At 41.2% G+C, this 17370-nt stretch overlaps 1 protein-coding gene across 8 annotated transcripts in view; it reads left to right on the forward strand.

Moving 5' to 3' along the window:
- Positions 1-672: 672 nt before the first annotated feature.
- LOC118482026 (histone deacetylase 5-like) overlaps positions 673-17370 on the forward strand; it is a 31719-nt gene continuing 15021 nt past the window's right edge. For 2 of the 8 annotated variants that reach the window (XR_004866897.1, XR_004866896.1), the window contains exons 1-2: positions 673-1096; positions 1177-3055. Coding sequence is in view for 2 of the 8 variants with exons in the window: in XM_035977449.1 (XP_035833342.1) it covers positions 751-1096; positions 1177-1385 (555 nt within the window). In the remaining 6 variants the exon portion in view is untranslated. Of the gene's footprint in view, positions 1097-1176; positions 3448-17370 lie in introns of those variants that run through there. The other 6 variants (XR_004866898.1, XR_004866900.1, XR_004866899.1 and 3 more) reach the window with 6 other exon arrangements.

The raw sequence follows: 17370 nt of genomic DNA on the forward strand, positions 1-17370 counted from the left end.
CTTTAATATAAAATACGCAAGTGACACAAGGATTTATACGAGGAAAAAGCCCTTGATCAATGAATGATCTCCGGCATAAAAAACCTCGGGTGATGGCAACTACCGATCACCAAACTTCAATATAACAAACAATATTTTTACAACTTCGGATGGTAACGAGCTAAGTATAAGGATCACTATAGTATCGTGTGTCAAAGCGTATGAGAAATGTGTGTCCCCTTTCCGAATGTGGAAGAGTGCTACTTATACAAGTGTGTGTGGTCGTATTTTAGGTAAATAACCTAACTATTAGCTTGTTACCCCTTCAAGAATAGAAGTAAATTTAGCCTAAATTATCGCCCTTAAATTGTGCTGAGTTTCCATATCGCTCACAACGTCCATCTTTGATTATGCATATGCCAAAGTTGTCGTGACAAATTCCTTGTTTACGTTGCTAAGAGTGGATCTTACTCGAAATTCCTGCAAGATAACATTAAATCCAAAGAGAACAATCGTTAGCATGAGGATCCCTAGGATGGTCCGAGATCCGGATCCTGGAACTCTTCTGAGGATCACTATCTGCCAAAGAAACAAGGATCACTGGTTAGGATCACATGTAAGGATCATAAGTCATAAAAATCCAGCCCTAACAGTGCATATGACTATAATGCATCATTAATTAAGCTAAATGTTGTTGTGTTTTAGGAATTAGGTATTAACAAGATATTTATTTTTCATTGGGACGTCCATCACGGAAATGGTACTCAAAAGATGTTCCGGAAAGACTCGCGAGTGCTGTTCTTTTCTTTTCACAGTTACTTGATTTTTTTTTTACTCGTCCTAATATATGTTTGTAAAACACATATCTTTGTCATGCTTGTTTATAATTCACTGCAAACGTGCAGGCATGAGTATGGGAGTTTTTATCCTACGGGTGATGATGGTTCACACATCATGATCGGTGAGGGAGCTGGTGCTGGATATAATATAAATGTTCCATGGGAGAATGGTCAGTGTGAAGATGCAGATTATATTACTGTTTGGAACCATATATTAATCCCAGTTGCACGAGAATTCAACCCCGAAATAATTATAATCCCAACAGGATTTGATGCAGGTCAGCTCTACCAACTGCCAGTGAACATAATATATATGTGTGTATATATTTACTAAAGTCTAATTTGTGTCATTGAGCAGCCATTGGTGACCCTCTTGGAGGCTGTCGTATCACACCACATGGTTATTCTATACTGTTGATCGGTGGTGGAATGGTGTCGACGATGGTGTTAAGGTCACCTAAGATGATGGGGTACGACAATAACGAATCAGGAAATGAAGGCAACAGTAGATTTTCTGTGAGATTCGAGATTCTGACAAAGTCCGACAATCTCGAACTATGCAATTAGTTTCAAGATATCTTCAAGTGCTTAAGATAAAAGTAGTCACTTCTAATTGCTTTTTATAACGTTATAATTGTTATCTTAAAAAAGTGTAAGTCTGTTCATTGGTTACCAGGAATATAATCCTCGGTTCTCTTTTGTATAATCCTGATACCAGTTGGCTACAACAATGTCATTATTATGCAGACTCAAGCTATATGTCATAGAGGAAGCATATTTTTAGTTCCCTGGTGAAGAGGAAGATCAAGATGGTCGCTAATAACCTACATGCTTTGGATCTCAATCCACTAGACGCCGTTCATTAAGCGCGTAAGTTGATTTTTTAAGCGTATATTACCTGATCAATTGCAAAAATTCTTCTTTGTTCCTTCTGTTTTACTCATCTCCGATCCACGATTCAAGCTTCATAAGGTAAGAAATCTTCTATTGCTAATGGTTAATCCTTTTGTTCGTCTTTTCTACTCAGATTTTTTTATTTCCTTCGTTCGACCAGATTTATTGTATTGATGTTCGTTAATCTATGGATTCTGAAAATGAAACTAATTTCAAAGTTAATTGATATGAGTTTAAAAACTATTGAAATTTGCAATGATGCACAATGTGTAGATTTGTCCATAAAAATAAATTTCGAAGTGATTACATGAGATTGTTGCACACAAAGTGACTTTTTAGATTTCATGTGTTCCATCTTAACACATGACTCATATTGCGAGTGCTTGCAAGACTCCTTGGACTTTCTCTTTTGGTCATAGAGTATCTATGGTTTACCGTTGAAGGTCATCTTTAATACGCTTTGCCAATTCCTAGGGATGCGCAAATGGTATTGGGTTTCCAGAACCGAAATATTTTTTGTGTATCGATTCGGTGCCGACTTTTGGCGTTTTCGGTACCGGTCCGGTACTAGGATTTACCGGTTTTTACGTTCAAATACCGGTGCCTTACTGGGTACTTTCGGTTCCGGTTCGGTACCAGGATTTACCAGTTTTTACATTCAAATATCGGTACCTTACCGGGTATTTTCAGTGCCGGTGTCCATTTTTTTGGGGATTTTTTGGTATCGATTGGTACCGAGCACATCCCTATATGCAAAATTGTGAAATTTGATTATTTTAGTTGCAGTTCTGTTGTGTGTTTTTCTTAATTGAATTTGGAATGATAAATTAGGATTTCTTAGTTTAGCTACCAATGGTTTATTATAAAGTTATTTAGGTTTTAGCTCTAAAATGTGTAATTAGAGAGCTAATAGTGATGGCAGAGAAAGAAAATGATTATATAACATGAATTGGATTTACCTAATAGGAACATTTAGTTAATTTATATTGATAACTTCAAGTATAGTTTAATTATTATTAATATCTCCATATCAAATTTGTTGTTCATCTTTATATTTTAATCGTCCACTTTTAAAGTTGAATAACTATTTGCTTCATGTTAATGATAATTTTAAATTTATTTTCTTCTTCGAAAGAAGTTTTATGTATATTGGTAAATTAACATGGTTGGTTCATGTCTTAATGAATGGAAGAATTGACAACTATGGCTGGAACTCGGAAGGTGTTTACACGATCCCGTTTGTGTTGTGTATAAAGAAAAAAATCCATGTCATACCTGATATTGCAAACACTTGATCCTAATATGTTACTACCTTTGAGGAGTAGGAGATGCAAAGATATGAGGTATGTTAACTCGACCTTTTTTAAAGAGGTCCAATTTTGACCCATTTATTTGTCACTTGATCTAGGCTGTATTCTATTTTTAGCGAGTCGCGTAAAAAATAACTGCTATGGAAACAGGGTAAGGCATAAAAAGTTACAAATCAAACGTTTAACTACCAATCTGAATTTGTAGTTCTGATCACAATCTGTTAGAGATCTTGGTAATGAATATAATATAAAGGAGGATATGAACATTTCAAGCTGCTTACCTTTAATAGATTACCATTTTCTTACTTATGTTGGTATAGCTTAACTGAATTGGTCTGCAATGCAAGGATAACATTGATGGGGCTGGGGCTAGAAAAACAATTGATCAGTGGACTAAGATGCTCTTCTTTCTGGGAACCCATAGCTTTTCTGTCACGCCCTGGCTTTGCGGAAGCGTGGTTAATTTGGTGTGACTTCTTAATACCATAGCTTAATCATAACAAGCTATATGAATTAAAAATATGCAAGATCATCCATTGATAATAATAATTAAAACATTGTCTTAACGGGTTAACACCCAACAACCATAACTTTGTCTAAACATTACAAATGCAAACTTAAAGTAAACATGGTTCAGGGACTGTGACTTGTCCAGGAAAGAGTCACAAGTCTCGAACCCTGGATGACCTCGGGCCTAATGCAGCGGAAAACAAGCCATACCGCGCCAGATCGTTAGTTTCCTGAAATACATGTAAGTTGAAAAATCAACAATAATGTTGAGCGAGTTCATGCGAAAGTGCGTAAACAAACCTTTATCTTTATCAAAAACCTGGTATGTAGCAAATAAGGAAAAAGAGATCACCAATGGTTTGCAAGGCCATTGATATGTGTGAAGTGCAAGTAGTTTTTTACTCAAACCTAGCGGATATATGCGTCGGGCACTAAGTCACCCCGAGGTCCGTTCAGCTGGACCTGGGGCTGGGCTCGCTACACCCAGATAGATCTACCGCTCCTGTCCCTCGGTCCTACTATGAGGATTGATGGCCTAAAGTTTCCGCCTACCCACTCACATGATCTAAGTAACAAACCTCCTTACGCTAACCATACCATGTATAAACATATTCATAATCATTGTAACACGTATTTCACCCCCGCAGTTTAGAAAACTGAAAACAGTTAAGAGAAAAGGGGGACATGAACTCACAGTCAGTGCGTAGCTAAATCAAGCACTCCAAATGTCCGAAAGCTGTGCAACGACCTACATGTGCTAATTCTATTAGACGGATGGCCGTGCTTTAGCTTTATAGTTTAATTTTCGGGAAACAGTTAGACAACCGTTCCTTGTATATATTTTGTAGTTAATTTCCTTCCCAAGGATGGGGGAATTAATACATGTGCGTTTATAATATTAAGTCTCACTTAATATATTTTATTTCTCATTCCAAAATATAATTATTTTTCTCAAAAATAATATATTTTCTCTTCGTATAATATTTTCCAAAATAATACGTTGACAATATCCGCATTTATGAATATTTCCGGATAAGGCGTAAGTTACGTTTTGGCGATTTAGTGGTAATAGTAATTACCGTTGTAACTTATATGTTTGTCGTGTAGGCGTTGGTATTATTTTGGGTTAGACAAAGTTTATAAATATTATTTTTACTCTAAAAATAATATTTATATATTTTCACAAAATAATCATAAACAGTGTGGTGAAAAATATATTTATCGAATAAATATTTATCACGTTTAGTTTTTGTGAAAATCCCACCTCCGAATATTTGTAAATAAAGTCATGGCGAAATGTATTTTGAAAACATCTCAAAATAGTTTAACACTTATAAATAATTCTAAGTGTTAGATTTTTAGAAAAATTTCGCCAGAGTTTCCCCTGTAACTGGAGGTGGCCACGCTTTCAAGCGTATCATTTTCTTTTACAAAATCACTTCAACAATTTCTTTAAATCAACCAATCAATTTCCGATACTTCAAACCAGTTTCAATACATTAAACTTGTAGACTAGTATGTAAAATCACATTATTACATGAACTTGTAGTTTTTCCGAAAATCTTAATGTAGATCACCTTATATTTAGTGGATCTATGCATAAAATAGTTTAGTCTTGTATAAACCCCGTTTTTGGAACAAACCATTCTTTACAACTTCCCGACAACTTTTATAAAAATTGTTATTTTGTCGGATCTTTCGTTTCACAAGTGTTTATACTATTGTAGTTTGTAAAAATCATATTTGTTAACTTGTCATCCAACTTTTATAAAACATGATTTTCTCGACACTTGGTCCTACGAATATACCACTTGTACATACGTAGATCGGCTCGTTTTAAATACTATTTTACAAGTCAAAACACTTTTACACAAGTTCATGTTTCTCGTGTGGTGGAGTTTCACCTTTTAACCCTTGTACCAACAAAAACAAGCTTATGTCAAGATTCGTGATCTTAACAAAGTCGGGTTAAACGATGATAAGAGCCACCACAACGTAGATCGGGCCTCAATAATCAACATATTCGAATACTACGACTTTTACACGCGTTATAAGCTTTTAACCAACAATATTCGAGTTTTAGTAGCCTTTAAAGATTCAAAGCGCATGATTCCAACTTTTAACCGTTAAAAATCATATTAACCACTTTAGATACGCTCGAGAGTGAGTTTTAAATGTTATACCTCTAGCTCGGGGCTAGGGAAGAATCTAGTCGAAAATGGCATGGATAAAAGCAAATGAACGAGGTCCTTCAACTTCCGCTTGCTTCAAGCTTCCTTATACGCGATCCTCGACACTTGTATAAGCTTGGAACTTGCAAGACGAAAACCGAAATGGATGGTGTGGGTGGGGGGTTACGGCCGAGAAGAGAGGGAGAGCAAGAGAGAGTGAGTTGGGTGTTGGTGAAGTGGTGACAAGTCTAATGTGTTTAGTGTGCATTTTATAGACAAAAACTTGATCATCGTCCAACGGTTCTTGTGTCGTCTAGATATCCACGAAATCAAATAAATAAATCAAAAGCTTGTACTTCCTTGTCCCATTAGGGGGGGGGGTATCCGGTTGGATCTCGATTGTTCAGTTAGTGCTTGGTTACATTAAGTAGGTTACTTTTAGAGATTAACCCCGTTAGTTGCGTGACGCGTTATAAAGCGGGTGTTAGGGTAATCAGGGACCCTAACTGGCTCAGAAAAAGGCTAGTAATATTTTTGGCAATATTTTTATGTTCCGGGTATAGTCCGGTTGTTCGGTCGGATAGTAATCCGTTAAAGTGCTTAAGTAATCCTTTAAGCGTCGTAAATAATATTTTTAGCGACACAATTTATTCTGCAAAGTGTCAGGAATATTTCCCCATGTTTTGGCACTTATTTAATTAGCTAGAAGCTAGTGTGTTGATAAAAATGCTGTGTTTTGTGCTTAGAGTACGTTTTAGGCACATCCAATCTCTGTATCTTATTCCTAGAGACGTAGCTATACAACCCTTGTATCCCTACACACACTATGGGTGTAGTAAAATATTTCTGGCTCATTCAGGCCTTTAGAGGCAGTGTTTGCCTGATGCTGGCTATATCAGCACGTTCAAATAGGTTATCCGTTCAAATGCTACTGTGCTATTGTGCATCATGTTTGTCACTAGAGTTCAGTAAGTAAATAATGTAGTGACGGAAAATCAAAGTATGATGCAGATATGTACAGGTATCAACAGTCAAGTAGCAGTTTATCAGAAATCTCAGTTAAGCACAGTAATTAGGCAACAATTAATAGTTAATTAAGTCGTACGGATACCTGGTTTTGTGAGGGTTGTCACATTCTCCCCCCGTTAAATAAATTTCGTCCCGAAATTTTAAATTCTGCTTGTAGAAGCAGGGTTCTCAGGAAATAAGTGGGGGTATTTCTCCTTCATTCGGTCTTCACGCTCCCAGGTGAACTCAGGACCATGTCTAGCATTCCAACGAACTTTGACGAGCTTGACACTGCTCCGGCGGGTCTTGTTCATTTTCCAATCCGTGACCTCGACAGGTTCTTCAACGAAGTGGAGCGTGTCATCAATATGAATTTCGTCGGTAGGAATGGCAACGTTAACTTGAGTTGGACTTCTCTACAGATTGGATACATGAAATGTATCGTGAACATTATTCAGTTCGGCAGGTAGATCCAACTTGTATGCTACGGTCCCAATTCTTTCCAAAACCTTGAAAGGACCAATGTAGCGCGGATTCAACTTCCCACGCTTCCCAAAGCATGCCACACCCTTCCAGGGTGATACCTTCAACAAAACCATATCCCCAACCTCAAACTCCTGAGGTTTCCTTTTCAGATCTGCGTAGGTCTTCTGACGGTCACGAGCCGCACTAATGCGATCTCGGATTTGCGCGATCTTATCTGTAGTTTCCTGAACTACCTCGGGACCTACCAATTGTCTATCACCTGCGTCAGACCAACAGAGCGGCGACCTGCACTTGCGCACATATAAAGCTTCGAATGGCGCGGCACCAATACTGGTGTGGTAGCTGTTGTTGTAGGAAAATTCTACCAGGGGTAAATGCTTATCCCAGCTACCGCCTAAATCCATCACACATGCTCTCAGCATGTCCTCCAACGTCTGAATCGTCCGCTCACTTTGACCGTCGGTCTGCGGGTGAAAAGCTGTGCTCATATTCAGCTTTGAGCCAAAAGCTTCCTGGAAGGATTGCCATATCCTCGATACGAACCTCCCGTCTCTATCAGAAATAATCGAGAGAGGTACTCCATGGCGTGTAACAATCTCTCTCATGTAGATTTCAGCCAATTTGCTTGTATGATCCTTCTCGCGGATAGGCAAGAAGTGTGCTGACTTTGTTAAGCGATCCACTATCACCCAGATAGTGTCATGGCCTTTTGCCGTTCTTGGCAACTTCGTAATAAAATCCATGGAGATTTCTTCCCACTTCCACTGGGGAATTTTTGGTTGCTGCAGAAGTCCCGAAGGCTTCTGGTATTCCGCCTTAACTTTGGCGCAAGTCAAACATTTGCTCACGTAAATAGCAACATCGCCCTTCATCCTAGGCCACCAGTAATAATCCTTAAGATCCTGGTACATCTTATCCGCTCCAGGGTGGATAGAGTACCGCGACTTGTGAGCTTCATCAAAGATAACTTCTCTTAAACCACCAAACAGAGGAACCCAAACCCTTTTCTCAAAACATAACGTTCCTTCCCTGTTTGGCACCAATATCTTCTCCATCCCACGGAGATATTCTTCCTCAAGGTTTCCCTCCTTGAGAGCTTCCTTCTGTGCTGCACAAACGCGTGAGGAAAGGTCGGTTTGAATTATCATCTCCATAGCCCTAACCCTTATGGGCTTGATTCTCTCTTTACGACTTAGGGCATCAGCGACCACATTCGCCTTCCCTGGATGATACTTGATCTCGCAGTCGTAATCGTTCAACAACTCGACCCATCGCCTTTGCCTCATATTCAACTCCTTCTGGTTGAATATATGCTGGAGGCTCTTGTGATCTGTGAAGATTGTGCACTTCGTACCATAAAGGTAGTGTCTCCAGATCTTTAAAGCAAAAACTACTGCGCCTAGTTCCAAATCATGTGTGGTATAGTTCTTTTCGTGTACCTTCAGTTGGCGTGACGCGTAGGCAATAACCTTTTGGCGTTGCATCAACACACAACCCAATCCTTGACGCGATGCGTCTCAGTATACCACAAAATCATCTGTACCCTCTGGTAGGGCTAAGATTGGCGCGTTGCAAAGCTTATCCTTCAATATCTGAAACACTTCGTCCTGTTTGATTCCCCAATCAAACTTCTTATCCTTCTGCGTGAGGAGCGTCAATGGTTGAGCGATCTTTGAAAAGTCCTCAATGAACCTTCGATAATAGCCAGCCAAACCCAAGAATTGCCGAATCTCGGTTGGCGTCTTTGGCGTTTCCCAATCTTTGATCTCCTCGATCTTGGTCGGGTCCACATGGATTCCATCTCCATTCACCACGTGCCCAAGGAATTGCACTTCTCTTAGCCAAAACTCACACTTAGAGAACTTGGCGTACAACTGTTCTTTCTTCAGCAGCTCCAGAATAGCTCTAAGATGCTGCTCGTGCTCAGCCTTTGTCTTCGAATAAATCAAGATGTCGTCGATGAATACAATCACGAACTTATCCAAGTATGGCTTACAAACTCGGTTCATCAAATCCATGAACACTGCAGGTGCGTTTGTCAAACCAAACGGCATAACGAGAAACTCGTAGTGTCCATATCGAGTTCTGAAGGCTGTCTTCGGGATACTCTCCTCCTGTATCCGTAGCTGATGGTATCCAGATCGAAGATCGATCTTTGAATAGAAGCTTGAACCTTGAAGCTGGTCGAACAGATCATCGATTCTTGGCAGGGGATACCTATTCTTGATCGTCAGCTTGTTCAACTCTCTGTAGTCAATGCACATACGGAAACTACCGTCCTTCTTCTTCACAAACAAAACTGGAGCTCCCCAAGGCGAGAAGCTTGGTCGTATAAAACCCTTGTCTAACAACTCTTGAAGTTGTGTCGACAGCTCTTGCATCTCAGACGGAGCAAGTCTATAGGGTGACTTAGCCACAGGCGCAGCGCCTGGAACTAAGTCGATGCGAAACTCCACTTGCCTTTGAGGTGGCAAGCCAGGCAAGTCTTCAGGAAAGACTTCTGGGTATTCCCTCACGACAGGGATGTCTTCGATCTTCGGCTCAACAGCCTTCTTATCCACAATGTGTGCCAGAAAAGCAACACATCCTTTCTGCAAACACTTTCTCGCTTTCAGGCAGCTAATCATCCTTAGCGGCGTCTCACGCTTCTCCCCATGAACAACAATGGTCTCACCATCATTGGTCGGGATACGAATAATCTTCTCGTGGCATACTATCTCTGCCTTGTTACTCGATAACCAATCCATCCCTACTACCACGTCGAAGCTTCCCAACTGGACTGGTAGTAGATCTAGAGCAAACTCACGCTCTCCCAGCTCGATTACGCATCCTCGAATCACCTCGTTAGCTTCTACTAACTTCCCATTCGCTAATTCGATCGAGTATGGAATATCTAACTTACTAGCGGCTAAACCAAGCATGTTTCTAAATTCTAGCGATACGAAGCTATAATCGGCACCAGTATCAAACAAAACGGATGCATAGCGTTGGTTTACAGGGAACGTACCAGTGACAACATTGGGATCCTAGCGCGCTTCCCTGGCTTCCATGTTAAATACTCTTCCGCGTGCCTGGGTTAATTCTGGGCAATTCCTCTTGTAATGTAATGCCCTTGATCTCCACAGTTGAAACATCCGGGCCTCTGCCCGTTTCCACCATTGTTTCCAGCTTGATGGTTTCCCTGGTTCCGATTCATGGTGCCTGCTTGGTTAGCATTGTTGGCACGGTTCCCATCACCTCCCTGGTTTCCTTGTGGGCGGTTCCCATTACCACCACGGTTATTCCTATTCCCAGATCCTCCCTGGCTGTGACAACCCTCACAAAACCAGGTATCCGTACGACTTAATTAACTATTAATTATTGCCTAATTACTGTGCTTAACTGAGATTTCTGATAAACTGCTACCTGATTGTTGATACTTGTACATATCCGCATCATACTTTGATTTTTCCGTCACTACATTATTTATTTACTGAACTCTAGTGACAAACATGATGCACAAAAGCACAGTAGCATTTGAACGGATAACCTATTTGACATGCTGATATAGCCAGCATCAGGCAGACACTGCCTCTAAAGGCCTGATTGAGCCTGATGAGCCAGAAATATTTTACTACACCCGTAGTGTGTGTAGGAATACAAGGGTTGTATAATTGCGTCTCTAGGAATAAGATACAGAGATTGGATGTGCCAAAAACGTATTTTAAGCACAAAACACAGCACTTTTATCAACACACTAGCTTCTAGCTAATTAATAAAGTGCCAAAACATGAGGAATTATTCCTGACACTTTGCAGAATAAATTGTGTCGCTAAAAATATTATTTACAACGCTTAAAGGATTACTTAAGCACTTTAACGGATTACTATCCGACCGAACAACCGGACTATACCCGGAACATAAAAATATTGCCAAAAAATATTATTAGCCTTTTTCTGAGCTAGTTAGGGTCCCTGGTTACCCTAACACCCGCTTTATAACGCATTAAACAACTAACGGGGTTAATCCCTAAAAGTAACCGACTTAAAGTAACTAAACTCTAACTGAACGATCAAGACCCAACCGGATACCCCCCCCCCCTACCCCCCTAATGGGATCGGCCAACTAGAAAGGACAAGGGGAGTATAACTTTTTATTATTTTATTTGAGTTCGTGGATATCTAGAGCTTGAAACCGTTGGACGACGGAGCTAAATTTCTCTATAAATACCACACACACACACACACAAGACTCACACACAAACCAACATCACTCTCTCTCCCTCTTGCCCCCTCCCTCTCGGCCGAACATACCCACCACCATCCATCCATTTTCGAGTTCGTGTCTTGCCATTCCAAGCATATACTAGTGTCGGGGATCACGCATAAGGAAGCCGGAAGCAAACGGAAGTTGGAGGACCACGTGCATTTGCTTTTATCCACGTCATTTCCGACTAGATTTTTCCCTAGCCCCGAGCTAGAGGTATAACATTTAAAACTTGTTCTTGAACATATCTAAAGTGGTTAAAAGGATTTTTAACGGTTAAAAGTCGGTAACCCACCTTTTGAATCTAAAAAGTCTACTAAAACATGAAAATCGTTGGATAAAAGGTCACGTCTTGTGTAAATGTCGTAGTATTTGAATATGTTGGTTGTAGAGACCCGATCTACGATGTGGTGGCTCTTATCATCGTTTAACCCGACTTTGTTAAGATCCCGAATCTTGACATACACTTGTTTCTTTTGTACAAGGGTTAAAAGGTGAAACTCCACCACACGGGAAACATGAACTTGTGTAAAAGTGTTTTGACATGAAAAATAGTATTTATAACGAGCCGATCTACGTATGTACAAGTGGTATATTCGTAGAACCGGGTGTCGAGAAAATCATGTTTTATATAAGTTGGATAACATGATAACAAATATGATTTTTATAAACTACAAGTGTATAAATACTTGTGAAACGAAAGATCCGACAAAATAACAATTTTTATAAAAATTGTCGGGAAGTTGTAAAGAGTGATTTGTTCCAAAAACGGGGTTTTTGCAAGACTAAACTATTTTATACATAGATCCACTAAATGTAACGAGATCTACACAATAGTTTTAGAAAAAACTACAAGTTCATGTAATAATGTGATTTTACATACTAGTCTACGAGTTTAATGTGTTGAAACTAGTTTGAAGTATCGGAAATTGATTTGGTTGATTTGAAGAATTGCTGAAATGATTTTGTAAAAGAAAATGATACGCTTGAAAGCGTGGCCACCTCCAGTTACAGGGGAAACTCTGGCGAAATTTTCTAAAAATATAACATTTAGAATTATTTACAAGTGTTAAACTATTTTGAGATGTTTTCAAACTATATTTCGCCATGACTTTATTTATTAAATAATCGGAGGTGGGATTTTCACAGAAACTAAACGTGATAAATATATATTCGGTAAATATATTTTTCATCACACTGTTTATGATTATTTTGTGAAAATGTATAAATATTATTTTTAGAGTAAAAATAATATTTACTAACTTTGTCGAACCCAAAATAATACCAACGCCTATACGACAAACATATAAGTTACAACGGTAATCACTGTTACCACTATATCGCCAAAACGTAACTTACGCTTTATACGGAAATATTCACGAATGCGTATCTTGTCAACGTATTATTTTGGAAAGTATTATGCGAAGAGAAAATATAATATTTTTGAGAAAAATAATTATATTTTGGAATGAGAAATGAAATATATTAAGTGAGACTTAATATTATAAACGCACATGTATTAATTCCCCCATCCTTGGGAAGGAAAGTAAATTACCAAGTATATGCACGGAACGGTTGTCTAACCGTTTCCCGAAAAATTAAACTATAAAGCTAAAGCACGGCCATCCGTCTAATAGAATTAGCACATGTAGGTCGTTGCGCAGCAGTTGGATATTTGGATTACTTGGTATTGTGACGCACTCACTGTGAGTTCATGTCCCCCTTTTCTCTTAACTGTTTTCAGTTTTATAAACTGCGGGGGTGAAATACATGTTACAATGATTATGAATATGTTTATACATGGTATGGTTAGCGTAAGGAGGTTTGTTACTCAGATCATGTGAGTGGGTAGGCACAACTTGAGGCCATTAATCCTCGTAGTAGGACCGAGGGACAGGAGCGGTAGATCTATCTGGGTGTAGCGAGCCCAGCCCCAGGTCCAGCATAACGGACCTCGGGGTGACTTAGTGCCCGACGCATAAATCCGCTAGGTTTGAGTCATCCCTACTTGCACTTCACACATATCAATGGCCTTGCAAACCATTGGTGATCTCTTTTTCCTTATTTGCTACATACCAGGTTTTTGATAAAGATAAAGGTTTGTTTACGCACTTTCGCATGAACTCGCTCAACATTATTGTTGATTTTTCAACTTACATGTATTTCAGGGAATTAACGATCTGGCGCGGTATGGCTTGTTTTCCGCTGCATTAGGCCCGAGTTCATCTAGGGTTCGAGGCTTGTGACTCTTTCCTGGACAAGTCACAGTCCTTGAATCATGTTTATGTTAAGTTTGTATTTGTAATGTTTAGACATGTTGTGGTTGTTGGGTGTTTAACCCATTAAGACAATGTTTTACTATTTTATTTTAATGGATGATCTTGCATATTTTTAATTCATATAGCTTGTTATGATTAAGCTATGGTATTAAGAAGTCACACCAAATTAACCACGCTTCCGCAAAGCCAGGGTGTGACAGCTTGGTATCAGAGCCCTGATCATAGCGAACTAGGATTCCTTCTCGAGTCTAGACTATGATCACTAGGGCTCTCACGAAAACATTTTTCTGCATACCACTTAAGTCCAGATCCAAAACCTTTTTATAAACAAATGTTGAGCATATTTTATTTATTATTTTTAGGCTCAGTCTGGGAGGCTGAGGCTCGGTCTGGGAGACTGAGGCTCGGTCTGGGAGGCCGAGGCTCGATCTAATGGATCGAGGTAGTTGTCTAGTGGGACTAGGGAGTCAGTCTGGGAGGCTGGGAGAATTTGCTAGTGGGACTAGGGAGTCAGTCTGGGCGGCTGGGAAAAGTTGACTAGTGGGACTAGGAAGGACAGTCTGGGAGGCTGGGAGGCTAGTGGGACTAGGAGGATTATGTGATTATTACTTGGTAACTTGTGTGATTACCTGATTTACTGATTATTTGTGCATGTTTTATGAATCACCCGTGGCATGCGACATGTTTATGCGTATGTGATTCAGATACCACCGGACCTTTACCCATAGTGTCGGACGACATTGTGTCTTCAGAGCACGAGGTGCATACCTCCGACTTCACCAGCACCGATGATGATGACTCCTTGCCCTTCGCTCTACCCGAGGGTACTTATGAGCCTATTGATGGCGATCCTGCTGAGTATCTTCCTTTGGTTGTGATTCCAGCTCCGATTCCCCTTGCTTCATACCCAGCACACGAGTTATTACCAGACGCCGAGGCTGACGGCGACATTGATCTCTACGAGGACGAGCCTTACGAGGACGAGGTTCCTGATGCAGCCCCTTTACCCGCTGGCGGTCTCTTGATGATCGCTGGTGCCTCAGCTGGAGACTCGCCCGTCCATTCGCCAGTCCCAGACTCCTTTGAGTCTGTGGCATCTGTACCGTCACACGAGGCGAGCACGCAGCATTTTGTTCATGACTCGGACCCGATCAGGCATCTTCTACCGCCCCCATTCCGAGCTTTGTGTTCGAGCACGACGACATTGAGGATTCGGATCCCGTTTTTCCCCCAGGATTTGATCCTGACCGCGATATTGAGTATATTCCTATGGACCAGCATATGGAGGCCCCTGTTGATCCCGTCGATCCTATCGATCCCTTTGATCTAGAGTTTGATTTTGACATGGCTTTTGATGACCCGGAGCCTGCCGTAGCCCCAGAGCAGGCAGCTGCTTTCGATCCTGTGCATGAGCATGACTTGGTACATGCTGACGTTCCTATTGAGCCCGTTTTGGCTGACCCGCCTGTTGGCGATCTTCCTGTTGATGATGTCCCTTTGTTAGTTGCTGATCATGCTGTTGATCCTTTTGTTGACCCACCTTTGATTGCTGACGTCCCTGTTGACCATCATATTGATCATGTTGATCCTGTCATTGCTCCTTTTGATCCTGTACCCATTGAGCCTGAGCACGCTCTATTTGCAAAGCATATGGATCCACCTGATGAGGAGGCTCAGCACGGTTGGATACCGGCTGACGAGGATGTTCCACCGTTTCCACCACATCACACTGATGCACATCATACTGATTTTTCATTTCAGATCCCACCGTTTGTACCTCCAGCGGGGCCTGGAGAGGGCTCTTCAGCCCACCCTTTTGGTCACGTACCGATGCCTATGCCTTTCATACCTCAGATGACATCTGTTCCATCTTCTATTCATGTAGCACCATTCGATCCCACCAGCACGCCACTGCTCTGGTCATCTTCCTCTCCGATGCCACCCACTGATCCATATCATCCATTTCATATGGGGCATACCATTGAGGACGTCTTGATGTCCTTTGTCCATCAGCATGAGTCCCATACACAGCGACTCCAGGAGCTCGAGAGAGCTCAGTTATCACTAGGTCCACATCATGGTCAGACATCTTCATCTTTTCAGCCTTTTCGATCATTACCCCCGGACTTTGCTGCCCGACTTACGACCTTGGAGCAGCAGATCGCTTCTGTTATTCGCACTCAGCAGGCGATGGAGGAGGATTGGCTTCATTTACGCCGCTTACTCTACACTCACTTTCCCCCTCCTCCACCCCCATCCGCATAGAGCTCATCGGTGCCATAGTGGTAGACGATGGTGAGACAACAGCGATTGTGACTGCACAGCCTTTTGGAGACCATCTGACGATACTGATTTTTGTTGATATTTGTTGATGTACTGGATGTATGTGACACTGATGTGATATTGTTTTTGACAGGGGTGATGTAGCCCCTATTTGATTTGTGATTGTATGATACAGTGACATACTGATACCCTTACCACATTATGGTCTCGATATATATAACAATCGCCGTATTCTCACCATATCTGATTCACTTGATTGCTTATTTATGTTTTGTGACATGGGATGTTGTATGTATGATATTTGCAACATGGGATGTTGGGACATGGGATGTTGTGTGTATGATATTTGTGACATGGGATGTTGGGACATGGGATGTTGTGTATTAATAACATGAGATGTTATATGCTATTACTATTACTATATACGTATGTTTATTATGGCCTAATCGACGTACGCATCTTTAGAAGATGGCACCAAGACGTCAACCGCAGCCGATGCCCACTACTCATGAAGAACTACAGCAAGTTATCGCTAACGCCATTGCTCAATATGCTGCCTCGCAAGGAGGACCAAGCGGAAGTAGCTCGAACATTAACGGCAACCAAAATCCTCCTCAAGGGTGCACCTACAAACAATTCTTGGACTGTAAGCCCATAAACTTCGACGGCACAGGTGATGCTGTTGCTTTCGTCCGCTGGGCAGAGAAGACCGAGTCCGTACTTCGCATGAGCAAGTGCGCATTGGATCAGCAAGTCACTTACATCTCAGGGCTATTTGTGGATGGAGCCCTATCCTGGTGGAATCTACAGGTCCAGACCCTTGGCGAAGCCGCAGCTTACGCACTGACCTGGACAGAGTTGAAAGAGCTTATGCGCAAGAAGTACTGTTCTCGCGCTGAAATCCAGAGGTTAGAGACCGAATTCTGGCACCTGAAGATGGAAGGTTCGAAGATAGCTGAATATGTTCAGAGGTTCCACGATTTGTCGCATGTGGTACCCTATATGGTTACGCCCGAGTTCAAAAGGATTGAACGCTTCATCTGGGGATTGGCTCCTCAGATAATCAGCATGGTGACTTCTTCCAAACCTGCAACCATCACAGAAGCCATTGATCTGAGTGTGGCTCTCACCGAAGAGGCGATTCGGTTGAACGAGTTTGATGAGATTGAGCCCAAGAAGAAGGAGACTCATGTGGAGTCGTCAGGTGGAAACAAGCGAAAGTTTTCGAGTTTCAAGCAAAGCACCGGGATGGTGGTTAAGAAGGGAGAATCGAATGCGCCAGCTCAAGATACGGCTGGTGGTAGAAAGAAAGGGAAGGGATACATGGGCGCACACCCCAAGTGCAACTCATGCCAAAAACATCACT

Source organism: Helianthus annuus, chromosome 9 (genome assembly GCF_002127325.2).
Source record: "Helianthus annuus cultivar XRQ/B chromosome 9, HanXRQr2.0-SUNRISE, whole genome shotgun sequence".
Taxonomy (NCBI): domain Eukaryota; kingdom Viridiplantae; phylum Streptophyta; class Magnoliopsida; order Asterales; family Asteraceae; genus Helianthus; species Helianthus annuus.